This window comes from Aythya ferina (genome assembly GCF_964211825.1).
Source record: "Aythya ferina genome assembly, chromosome: 2".
Taxonomy (NCBI): Eukaryota; Metazoa; Chordata; class Aves; order Anseriformes; family Anatidae; genus Aythya; species Aythya ferina.
The window spans coordinates 123,025,401-123,038,198 of record NC_140297.1 but is presented as its reverse complement, the minus strand read 5'-3'; the positions used below and the strand labels follow the sequence as shown (position 1 = coordinate 123,038,198).

Sequence of the window (12,798 nt, the reverse complement as noted above, 5' to 3'; positions counted from 1 at the left end):
ACAGATGAAATTATTGAAGATCTGGAAATTGATAAAAAGATGTCAGGTATGTGCTCTTATAAATAGAGAAGGAAAACACTTTGTAAGTCTATTTAAATCTGTTAATGTAATTTTATATAGAGAGAAAAATATTGCAGGAAAGTGTACTGCATGAAGTACTTAAAGCTTCAATTTGTGGAATAGAGTATGTTAATTTCCCAGATGACTGCTCAAAAAGATTAAGTTGTGAATTTTTGTTTGTTGTGCTGGTGCCAGGGAATTTCAGATGAATACCAAATCAGATGTAATTTGAAGATTAGCTTCAAGAATTTAAAGTATCATTAAGCAAGATTTTTTTCAAACATGACCTTAATTAAGTCAGCTAGAGCTAAGTGATCTAAACAGTTTATTCTTAGCACAGTTTATAGGGTTTGATGCTACGTTTTATTCAAATTTTCTATTTGAAAAATTTGTTATAAAATTTGTTTACAAAAATAACCATTGCAACAAAAATCACTTTTGGAGGGGAGTAATAGAAGTCATTAAGAGTGAAGAGCTATTTTTTTAATATGAAATGCATTCAGTTGCCTTTGTTCTACAGTTAAACAGTTCTGCAGTTTAACTCCTTGTTTGATACTAATGGGGCCGGGTGGTTCATGAGGAATAAAAGCAAAATTGAGAACACACTATGTGTAACTTAAATCATTTATTTTCTTTGCAACAGTAGAAAGTAAACATACAGAAGATAACCTGGCCACTGAAACAGAGGAATCAGGTTTGTATTTCATGTATTGCGCATGAATTTGCTACTTATTTGTGAAGGGAAAAAAAAATAGTATTGTAGACAGGAATTCTACAATAAAAATGCATTTATATCTTTTTCTGCAGTGCTTTTTCCTTTAAGGACAAACATAACTGTGTTGTTAGAAACTACCCTGTTCTCTTTTGCTTTGCTGTGCTTTTTTAATGCCAAAATTTTAAAAGCTTACATAGCACAGCTCAATTTTAGAAGTTGAGAGTGCTCCAGCTCAGAATAACTTACAGCAATAATAGTGATCATAATACTAGGTCATAAGAAGCTGAAGATTTCCTTGCTCTGCTGTGTGTTCCATACTCTGGAAAAAGAGCATATATATATAAGACGCAAAGTGGAATGTTACCCTAGCTTTGAGCAGTGTACATTACAGGATTCCTGAGTCAGAGCATATTTCAATTTTTCTTTTAAGTGTTCCTTACCGTCTACAGTGAGTGAACCAGGCTCCCCCTATTCATGAATAAGCAGCTATGTGCAACCTTCAGTCTATTAGCAGCAATAGCAATTGGTGACATTTCTCATGTAAATGTACATCCTGGATTAAAAAGAACTGAATTTTCAAGTAAAATATTTCACAGTTATAGATAGGAACATTATAACTTCCTAAGTATGGTCATGTTTTGTAAGCCCATATTCTAATAGCATACGAAAGTGGGAGGAGATTTGTACTTTGAATAGTACAATTTCATAAGTTTGAAGTTTGATTTTTGAAACATTGCAGTACTGCAAATTAAGTGCTTGCCTCCCTAGGTATTAATCTTTCCCCTGGAAAAATTTAGCTGAGGAAAATTTGCATCCCACTTCAGCAAAAGTAGTATTACAGAGCAGGCTTGATAGGTTACAGTTATGAACATATGAGAAAATATGCAGCTTTTTGTACATATTTAGAGAACCAGTTTCAGTTGTTTGTGCACTTCTCATTTACAGAAATCCCTGTTCAAACTGAGGATTATTCAAATGATAATCCAGTGGGTAAGTTAATCTTAAGTGTTCTTTTAAAAATATATATATTAAAAAAATATATACATATATATATATATATATATATATTTTTTTTTAAATTATAGCTACGTGGTAAGTTCTACAAACCATTTTTGGAGAGGTGTGAAGGGTTGTCATTATTGTCATTTGAAGTTGTTTCCCATTTTTGAAGCAATAATTTTTTATCTTGTACTGCATAAATGTTAGTGATGGCTATTGAATTGTATGGAAGTATTCCATATAAATCTGTGAGTAGTTTTAAATTAAAACTTAATTTTAAATAATTTCAGAGTGAGTTGGATACTTTATCTGCGAAGGTAAAAATAAATGTTTCGGGTCTAAAAATTATGTGCATGCTTCCTTTCTAGGGTAACTGGTCATGGGTGGTGATATTAGTGTTACTTGTCTGTGTATCAGTCAGATCTATTGGAGTTAGACTAGCACATTTTATGCACTGGTCTGTAAACAAGATTGTTTTGTCATGTTATCGCATTTTTTTTGACATAGCTGATTTTACAAACAGTAGCACTTCCAGCTTTTCCATTGGCTGCATGACAATAGTATTTACCATTTTTAGAGTAGCTACCTAATGAATCCGTGTCTCTGACGGGAGAGTTTATACATTTAAAGACTGTATATTAGATTAGGTCTGCTTTTTTTTTTTTTTTAGAGTTTGGTATTACAAGTCGTTTGTTTGCTCTTCATAACAATACAGTAGGGGTATTATCTCTCAGTAGGAAATGACAGCAATTGCAATCCAGGAGCCTTGGGTGCTGTTTGTTTAGATCTCGTTAGCCTGGATGCCTGTATAGCGTGCTTGTTGGGCAAAGGTTTTCAATCACCTTTGCTCATTGATTAATCCTTGCGATATGCAGAAGCTCTGAAGTGGTGTCGTACCTTCACAGTAATTCTATGCGACTTTTCTTTCCTTGTGGGGAAGTAAACATGTATTTAATGTTTAGACATGCCAGAAGTAGCCTGAGAAGTGAAAAACACAGGACATCTGTGTGATGTCCCAGTACAGATTATTTCATGTTTTAATTTACATGTTGAACCTTAACTGAGGTGATCTGAAATACTTCTATCCATACATAAGTGCTTTTTTCTGAGAGAGGGCTTCAAACTACGTATGAAGGGGAACGGGGCAAATGAAGCTCGATAGAGATAAGCCTGGGGAAGCAATCCCAGGGTTTGAGGGTGAGGACAATGACTCAAGTGCATCTACACCAATGCACATAGCACGCGCACACAACAAACAGGAGGAGCTGGCAGCCATTTGTGCAGCAGGCGAACTATGACCAAGCCATCATCACTCAAACATGGTGGGACCATTCCCACGACTGGAGTGCTGCAATGGATGGCTACAAGCTCCTTTTCAGAAGGGACAGGCAACTGAAGAAGGGTGGTGGTGTGACTCTCTATATTAGAGAGTGCTGGGATGCTATTGAGATTGGGGTTGGGAATGAAAAGGTAGAGTCCCAGTGGATAAAGATCAGGGGGTTGGCCAACAAGGCAGACATCCTGGTGGGGGTCTGTTATAGACTGCCAAACCAGGATGAAGAGACGGATGAGGTGTTCTATAAGCAGCTGGTGGAAGTCGCTCAATCACCAGTGCTTATTCTCATGGGTGACTTTAAATTCCCAGACATATGCTGAAAATACAATACAGCCCTGAGGAAGCAGTCTAGGAGGTTCCCAGAGAGTGTGGAAGACAGCTTCCTGACTCAGGTGGTTAGTGAGCCTACCAGAGGGGATGCTCCACTAGACCTGCTGTTCACAAACAGAGGACTGGTGGGAGATGTGGTGGTAGGGAGATGTTTTGGGCAGAGTGACCGTGACATGGTAGAGTTCTCTGTTCTTGGTGAAGTCAGGAGTGGTGTCAGTAAAACTGTTACTCTGGACTTGCGGAGGGCAGACTTTGAATTGTTCAGGACATTGGTAGGAAGGGTCCTGTGGGGGTCAGTCCTCAGGGGCAGAGGGTCCAGGAAGGCTGGGTGGAAACAGAGACCTGCTGCTCCACCTGGACTGTCACAAGTCCATGGGGACAGATGGGAGCCACTTGAGGGTGCTGAGAGAGTTGGTGGATGTGATGTGGGCCTCTTTCTTCCATCATCAATCGGTGGTCTTGGTCATCCAGAGAGGTTCTGGATGACTGGAGATTTTCTAACGTGACACCCATAAGAAAGGTCATAAGAAGGACCCAGGAAAGCACAGGCCTGTCCCCCTGACCTTGGTGCCAGGAAAGGTGATGGAACAGCTCGTCTTGAATGCAGCCACACGGCATATGCGGGACAACCAAGGGAAACAGGCTCAGCCAGCATGGGATCATGAAAGGCAAGTCCTGCCTGACCAACCCCATCTCCTTCCATGACTGGGTGACTGCCTGGTGGATGAGGGAAAGGCTGTTGACATAGTCTACCTAGACTTCAGCAAGGCCTTTGACACGGTCTCCCACAGTATTCTCCTGGAGAAGCTGGTAGCCCACAGCTTGGACAGGTACACTCTTTGCTGGGTTAAAAACTGTACGGACAGTCGGGCCCAGAGAGTGGTGGTGAATGGAGTGAAAGTCAGCTGGCGACCTGTCACCAGTGGTGTTACCCAGGGATCGGTGCTGGGGTCCATCCTCTTTAATATCTTTATTGATGACTTGGATGAGGGAATTGAGTGCAGCCTCAGTAAGTTTGCAGACAACACCAAGCTGGGGGGAAGTGTTGATCCGCTGAAGCGTAGGAAGGCCCTGCAGAGTAACCTGGACAAGTTGGGTTGAAGGGCAGAGGCCAGTGGGATGAGGTTCAACATGGCTAAGTGCTCGGTCCTGCACTTTGTTCACAACAACCCCATGCAGCACTACATGCTGGGGGGAGAGTGGCTGGAAAGCTGTACAGAGAAAAAAGTTGTGGAGATGTTGGTTGATGCACTCCTGAACGTGAGCCAGCAGGGTGGCCAAGAAGGCTGATGGTATCCCGGCTTGTGTCAGGAATGATTCTATGATTCTCTGATTGTGTATTGAAACATTTAAAGTTGTAAGCATTCATGAATAGATAACTAATAAAAATATTCAGTTTCCTAATGAGTATAAAATGTTTTAAACAAAAGTTATAGACAGTGTAAGAATAAGTAGTTGTTACTTTTGACAACATTGGTGAGAAGTTCAGTGAAGATAGTATTCATTCAGCTGGTTTGTTGTCCTTCTGCTTGGAACTGTAGAACAAGAAAAGATAAGTCTGTTTTCTTGCAGAAAATGTTGCTGCCTAACAAAAAGGCTTCTATGAGACTACTGGAATCTTTCAGCAGTAGAAAATTCTACGGCATAGCATCAGTTATATGAGGATATAGAGATGATATTGACTTAGACATACTATTTTGGAACCAAATTCAAACTCTAGGTATCAACTTGAAATCTTTGATTGTTTTCATGGACCATGTTTCTGCCAGTGTTTGTGCTGTAATTTATGACTCAATTTTGCAGCAGTAAGTGCATTTCCTACCTTCACAAAACAATAATATTAATAATCTTACATGTATTACACAGTAGTGGATGGTTTTACAAATATTCCATTTGTGCAGCTTCCCTTAGTTCTAAATAGACTTCTGAATGTAATAGTGGAGTTGAACCTAGTTGGCCACTCTCCTTTTCATTTACCGGGGTACAGAATCCTTACTGGTTTCAAACCCCGTTAGGATCAAAAATAACTTGTTTTACTATGAAATACCGTATATTTCTTGTCCCTTTGAATTTCTGTTTAGATTCTTTTTTTCCTTCGTGTTCAAATTAGTGCAATGCACTTTTTAAATCACAGATAAGTGTTCAAGGGAAACATAGCTTTATCCTGATGTATATTTTCAAAATAGGTAATAATAGCAGCACTGGAAGAAGTGAATGTTTTCTTTTTCCTCACAGAAAAAAAGTGAAGGAATTGATCGAAACCTATTTAGTTACTCAATGTGAGTAACTATTAGATGCATTAGATGATGCTTGTGATTTTTCCTTTATGAAGCAGAAAATGAAAATAATGCGATCAGAACAAAATCTGCTATAGTATACAAGAATACTGAAAGAGATGAAGTATTTTGTGTAGTTATGTAAGAACCGCTTTGAAGGCAGAAGAGTTATCAACCAGTTGTGTATCACATTTTATAAAAAGCTTATCAGCACAATGTAGGACTCAAATTATATAGCATCTCTAACAATTGAGAAATGAAGCAGCATATGCATAGAAAAATTCTAACCAGGAATGCAATCATTACAATTATGGAATTTTCCTATTGTAAAGTATGTTTTCCTGCCTTCTTTAGATGAGAAAGACTGGAGGAAACATTATTCTCATAGTATTTTCCTCTTGGAGGATGAAATTCATATTTACTAGAAAGTCAAAAATTTTTATATATTTTTTTGATACAGGATTCAGTATGTTTTTCTTGTTGTCAGAATTCCTTTCTCATGTGATTTGATTTATTTCCTGTTAATTCAGCAATAATAATATTAAAGTTGATTGTACTAGAGACAATTAAGTACTCTCTTATGAATGAAGAGTACCAATATACACATATGCTCTCTGCAAATATGTGAAAGATGTGTATATATAACTCTTCGTAATGAACATAGCTTCTGGTGTTTTAAAGATACTTAGAAAGGTCGCTATAGACCCCTTATTCTCAGTTAATATAAATACATGCAACTTCGTTTGGTGCACAGTGGTACCAGTTTGTATCGGGTTAGAAACATTGTTTGATTTTTATCTGAAACGCAGGAGCTTACTTGTTCTGGAAAGAATACAGGAGGTAGTTCAGAAGATGAATTTAGTTGTAAGATGCATTCTTACATCTTCAGTGGAAAGAAATTGAGTTAGGGATTTAAATGTGCTGGTGTGCAAGTGAAAAGTTATTTATTTATTTATTTATTTATTTATTTTTTTACTCCAGGGAATAGTACCCAAAAAAAATTTAATGGTAGGCAACTGCATCTTTACATATCTGTATGTGCTGTTTTCCAATTCCCCAAGTTTACTTCTAAAATTATTACTGGTATTACTTGTCAACAGTAGACTAGTTTAACTGCAATTTGTATTTACAAACTAATATACTCGAATGGTATAATACGCTAGCTTTTGAAATATTACTGATATAGGATTTTTGATTAATCCCATTTTACATTGGCATGTAAATTGCAGTGGTTGTGATAGCATAGTATTTGTTGGGATATATTCAAAGGGAGACATATTACATTTTTGGGGGGATATTTTACTCTTCCTTTTTTATCCCTCTTCTGTATGTTCAAATTTAAAATATGTTTTTTTCCCTTTTGTCTTGTACCCTTGATACTTTCATAACCCTGCATTAGCCCAACTTGCTGAAATCCATTATGTGTAGAGTAGTTTTCACTTCACAACTTTGACCCTTCCTTGTTCCCTGCATTCCCTGGCTCCCCTTTTCCATTGTACCTGTCCTTGATATTAAAAAGGGGATTAAAAAAAAAATGCATTTGTAAAGGAAATCCGGGCCACCTCGCAAGGTAAATGAAGTGCCATATGCTCAAGAAAGAGTACATAAATTATTGTGTAGATAATATTTGAAACTACGTTTCCCACCTTCTATGGCAACTTTGTGTATATTCATTATGATAACTCCTAGAAATTAGAGCTTTCTTAAAAGTCTAATACAAAGTTGCATTTTTTAGCTGTTAAGATGATTAATTTTGTTTTAGTGTAAGTTGTGTTTTGGTTGGTCCTTTAATATAGATTTCCCCTTATTTTTTCAGATACTTAAAGCTTCAAAAGAAAGTCCCTACATCAGGAGGACCAGCCCTAACCATACGCTACAAAGGGGAGAGCAGATGGTTGTAATAGATCTTACGATATAATTACTGAGCAGTTCAGGGTTTGGGGAGCAAACACTAAGATATTGTAAATGGGTTGTAGCCAACTGTCATTTTAGTAAGCTTTTTTTTAACACTTGGATGTTTAATTTACATTCTTGTCTGATTTTATTTTTTTTTTTTTGTGGGGGGTCAAGTTTAGTGAATTCATTAGTTTTATTTTTCTTCTGTGTTCATGACAGAGTTAAGACTTTGAACTACATTTCATATGTGCTGTTCAAACAATTGTTAATATTCTATTTATAAAGTAGCAGCAAGTACATTTTTTCAGATTTTAATATATATCTTTTGTTGTGGATTCATACAGTGTGTACAGAGCAGTTTGATGAAACATAATATTATGAATTTTTAAATGTTTTATAACTGCTGGTATAGCATACAGACTAAACGCATTTTATTGGAAACACTAATCAGGCACACTATGCTGTGAAGTTTTTGACTTTATCTCTTTGCACTGACATTATGTCAACAGATACACTACATGATTTTCAGGTGATTGAAAATAGTCTAACAATATACAAACTGTGTATGTTTAATTCACAGTAGTAAAAGGGCAGATTACTAAATTACATATTTTTTTCAGAAATCTTTAGTGGGTGCATTAAAACTTTTTATTTATGTACATTTGGTTTTGAAGCAATATTTTCTAGAAACTACACAATAGCCCAGCAGGGAGTCAGTGTAAATTGAAACAAAGCAGAATCACCAGAATCAGGTTGATTTCAGGAAAATTATCATACTTATCCTAGCAATATAATGATTTTTAAAGCTGGATTTAGGAAACTGTATTCAGTGAACTACTAAAAAAAAAAGTTAAATTTGCATAAATACTGAATTTGTAAATCTAAATAAATAAATTCAACCTTAGGAAAATTAGGGTATAAAAATTTAAACCTACAATTGTAAATGCTCTTGTAAACGGTACACAACTGAGTGATTTAGAATTTTAATTCTAGAGGTGTACTCTTTACCTGTTCCATGCTGCTGTTCCACAATTACAAAGACACACTTTATTCTTTGGCATTTTGCATGTGCTCCTTTTTGGCTCAGGAATAATTGCTGTGTTTTTTTTTTAAAAAAAAAAAAAAAAAAAAAAAGCTAAGTCTAATGTGAGAGCTTGGAAAAAACAAATGTTTAAAATCAATTTGTAACGCTAACAGCAGTTGCCTTTTGGTTGACAGGGAGATTTTAAACTTCTGTAACACGTGAACTGAAGTCAGGTTTTCAGTTGGGTTTTCAGTTGCTTACAGTTCTAGATAAAGGGACATCATATACTCTGACTTCTTTTGTTTGGGACTTCAGTAAGACTCCACATAAATGAGTGGTACATATGATTAATAAACATAGAAGATGTTAAAAGTGGCCTCTTTAGACTTTCAAGAAAGCAATAATACTCTTAGACTGTGATGTGGTTTGGGATGGGATATACTCATAAATTTACCTGTGATTGTGAATTGCAGAGCAATAATTTTTACAAAGCCATATTTTGTGATGAAGCTTGGGAATAATTGTAGAACGGTGAATGGAGGACTTTTTATATAACAGTGGCAGCCTACTTGTAGACTAACAGGACTGTGAGAGTATATTATGCTGTGATCAAATTCCAAGTATTTTGTAACTGGGTATGTGATTTTTATGTGCTTCATGTTTACAAAAATATGCCAGGCTGGGCAAGGTCAAGAGGACTATTAAAGAAAATATGTATATTTCATCTGTTTTAATGTTTGGCTGCAATAAAACACAGAAGAATATCTATGTCTTTCTAGTGTCATTATTTTTTCCAAAGTGCGGTATACTAACTATGTGGGATAAATATTTGCCTCAGATACTAACTAATCTTATTAATTTCCAAGTTAATTATTTGAATTTTTAAAAATATAATTGAAAATAATTGAAAGTAAAATTTACAAAGAGGAGGAAATCTAGTAAGCAGAAGTAATTTTTATTTTAGGTGGTAATATGTGATAGGAATGTGCATTACTCTAAATTGTCTTTTATTATTGTGTTGTGTGTCTTTTGGAATATTAGCAACTAGGCAACTAATTTGGTCTCAGTTTTGCTCACTACATGTAATTTATATTTGTAACTTAAAATGGATGAGAAATTACTGTGACATCCTAGATGTATCTTGCCTTTGTTAAAGACACCTACTTTTCACAGAAGCTATTCTATTTTATGGTCCATAATCTAAATTAAAAGTCTAAGAAATGTGTTGTGTTTATTCAGTTCTGTGCTTCAAAAGAAGCTTCCCTGAATTTTTAAGACCTCAAATAGTTTTGTATTTTCATATTGAAATACACTTGAATATAGAACTGTAATTATTAAAAAATAAAAAAATAAAATAAGTCCCCAACATAATATCTTCATATTTTCCACATTGCTACATTCCTCCTTGTCATATCTCAATGAATGTATAAAATCTTGGATCCAGTTGTTTTTTTGGAAATCACAAGAAGAAATACCAATAAGGAAAGCAAAACTTGAATAAAAGCAGGATACTGAAATACCATTTTAATATTGAAAATTTACTACAATTTTAAGTGACTTTTCATGTTCTCAGTAATAGAAAATGTATCATATCATAATCCAGATATTTCTAAGTGAAGAAAATTGTTAAGATTGGCTTTTGGAAAGATATTGAAAATTTTCATTTATTTACTGAATGTCATTATGTAGTTTCTAGTGCTTGAAAAATTACGTATGTGTAAATACCACTATATTATACAGTTAGTTATTCTGTTGATTGGGTTACATGTAATTTCTATGAGATATGAAATAGATTTTGGCTGTGACTTGGGTTATTGTTTCACATTCATTCACAAAAATCTAGGCTTACTGCAATGTGAAAAATAAATCGATTCTATATAGTAGAAACTTTCTTGGGAATACCTGGCACATGTTACACTATGATAGCAGCTCTAATCTAGAGAGGCTGTTTAAAACAGCGTTGTCTGTATATTTTATCTAGATCTGTTTTGGTCAAAACAGAGAACTTGAGTTAAGGATGAGAGTGACTTGAAGAGCTACCAATAAATTTTCAGTTTGGGCTATGACTCGTTTAAGTTGATAACTAAATAGTCTGGAAAGTAACTATTATATCCCTGTCTTTGAGATGAAGCACATTTTTAAATCTTTATCAGAAATGGAGTAATTGAAATGATTTGCACCATCAAAGTAAGGCAGAGATCAATGTGGAGAGAACAAAGCAATATGCGTTGTAGCTGATGCTGAAGCAAATTCTTAGTTCAGCATGGTAAGAACTGAGGAAAACAAGATCTTCAGAACTAACAAGTTCAAGTTGTATTTAATTTCAAAAGCAGCTACTTAGAAGGAGAATCTGGAGTACAAAAAGATGAATGGAGAGGCTGTATTGAAACCGATGGCAGTTAATTTAGCAGAATATATACTGGAAGAAATCTAGGAGAATTTGGAGAAATGATCCTGATACATAAATATAGACAGCAATATATAATGTGCGAGCTTCAGTAATAAAGTGGTCCAGAAATGGGAGACAGGAGTAAGTTTTAGAGTGATAAACTCATACCTTGTTCTTGCTGTGATATAACAGAAGTTGCAGAAATAATGGAAATGTCAGAGATGGGCAGGAGAGAGTCACTGAGTGACCCAGGAAACTGGGTGGTTAAGTAGCATGATCTATCATGGTTTATTATCCTGTAATGTGTTTATGCTACTTGTTTTGAGTTTATAAAATAATAGCAATATGAATACTATTCTCTCTCATCTGGAGCTGTGTTATTGCTCTTTTTAAAAAACAATATTTCTGATGCCATACTGACAGATGGATACATCTCATTCCTTGCTGTGTGTGTAAAAAAAAAAACATTTTTTTAGCAAGTCCTGAACAATGCTTTCATTACTATCCTATTAGAGTAATAATATCCTCCCAATTATTTCATAGTATGTAACTCACTTTTTTTTCATTTTCTTTCAATTTAATTGACTATCTGGATTTCATGATGTAATTGAAGAGGCGAATGACTTTCAAAGTCACCCTATTTAATTTCTTGTATCAAATGAAGTTAATCCTCATTATGCCTTGTGCTGAATGTAAAATTAAGGTGTACTGTATGCACATCCAGGAGCAGCAGTTGTCTGCCTGTAGTAAAGAGGTGGACAGGAATTTCCTTGAAGACAGGAGGAAGAAATAAAAAGCTAACTCTCTTTTTTAAGTATTATAGAGTATATTAGGATTAAAACGTGGTAGGAGTACAGTAAAAGAAGAAAAGAAAAACTTGTTTCTGAATGTACCTTCTAGATGCGTGATTTTGATACAAGTATTTGTATGTTTTTTGCTACAGTAGTGCTTAGTTAACATTTGCTCGCGCATTCAGCTGTTCACAAAACATTTGGTTTATTTTAAATGTTAAAAAGTAAGTCAAGAATTTCCAAGTGCTGAAGTCATTTCTGAATAAGGCTTACATTCCTGATTTGTATGAATGTTTTTTACTTTTTAATCAAATGTGTGTATATATATATATATATATATAAAGATAGTATTTCCATATTCCAAGGAGTTTTTAATTAATGAACTACTTTTTTTAAATTTTTTTTTTTTTACAAAATAGCTTGTATTGCAGTGTGTTTCACTTAAATTTTCCAACTAGCTAAAGGGGAAAGTTTATGTGACAGAAATAATTATGCAATGTGTGAAGCATCTGCAGAGAAAGACCTTCTATGTAACCATAGTTCAGACAGTAAACTATGCTTGCTTTTAAAATAAAATTAAAGAAGAAACAAGTCCAGTTAGCACAATCATATTTTGAGTCTAAACTGTAATTTTTTTTTAACTTTCTTATCCTAAACTGTTAACATAAATTCACTTCAATGGAATTATATTTTTAATATTCTAGGAAAAGGTGAAAAAGAGACTGAACAAGACAAAACAGAAAAAGGTAAGTAAATCTAAAAGTAACATCCTACACTTCTGGAATTTGTGTTTTCTGGGAGAACTGATTTAAATTAGGTTAAATAGTAGTGAAACTTAAATAGTAAATGTGCAGTGTGCAACTGTTTTTGTAAATAGTCAAAAACTTGACGGTAAATCATTCCTCTCTTACACAGTTGCAGGCTGCTGTTAAAAACTTCAGCTGTTTCAGAACTAAAAGGCTTCAATGTCGTGCTCCCTGTG

At 34.9% G+C, this 12,798-nt stretch overlaps 1 protein-coding gene across 32 annotated transcripts in view; it reads left to right on the top strand.

The window, feature by feature from the left end:
• Positions 1 to 12,798, top strand: part of ASPH (aspartate beta-hydroxylase) — a 117,360-nt gene that overhangs the window by 47,927 nt on the left and 56,635 nt on the right. For 14 of the 32 annotated variants that reach the window (XR_014689538.1, XM_084509253.1, XM_084509250.1 and 11 more), the window contains 4 exons: positions 5 to 46; positions 704 to 754; positions 1,721 to 1,765; positions 12,521 to 12,562. Coding sequence is in view for 31 of the 32 variants with exons in the window: in XM_084509253.1 (XP_084365379.1) it covers positions 5 to 46; positions 704 to 754; positions 1,721 to 1,765; positions 12,521 to 12,562 (180 nt within the window). In the remaining variant the exon portion in view is untranslated. Of the gene's footprint in view, positions 1 to 4; positions 47 to 703; positions 755 to 1,720; positions 1,766 to 7,532; positions 9,401 to 12,520; positions 12,563 to 12,798 lie in introns of those variants that run through there. The other 18 variants (XM_084509246.1, XM_084509275.1, XM_084509254.1 and 15 more) reach the window with 3 other exon arrangements.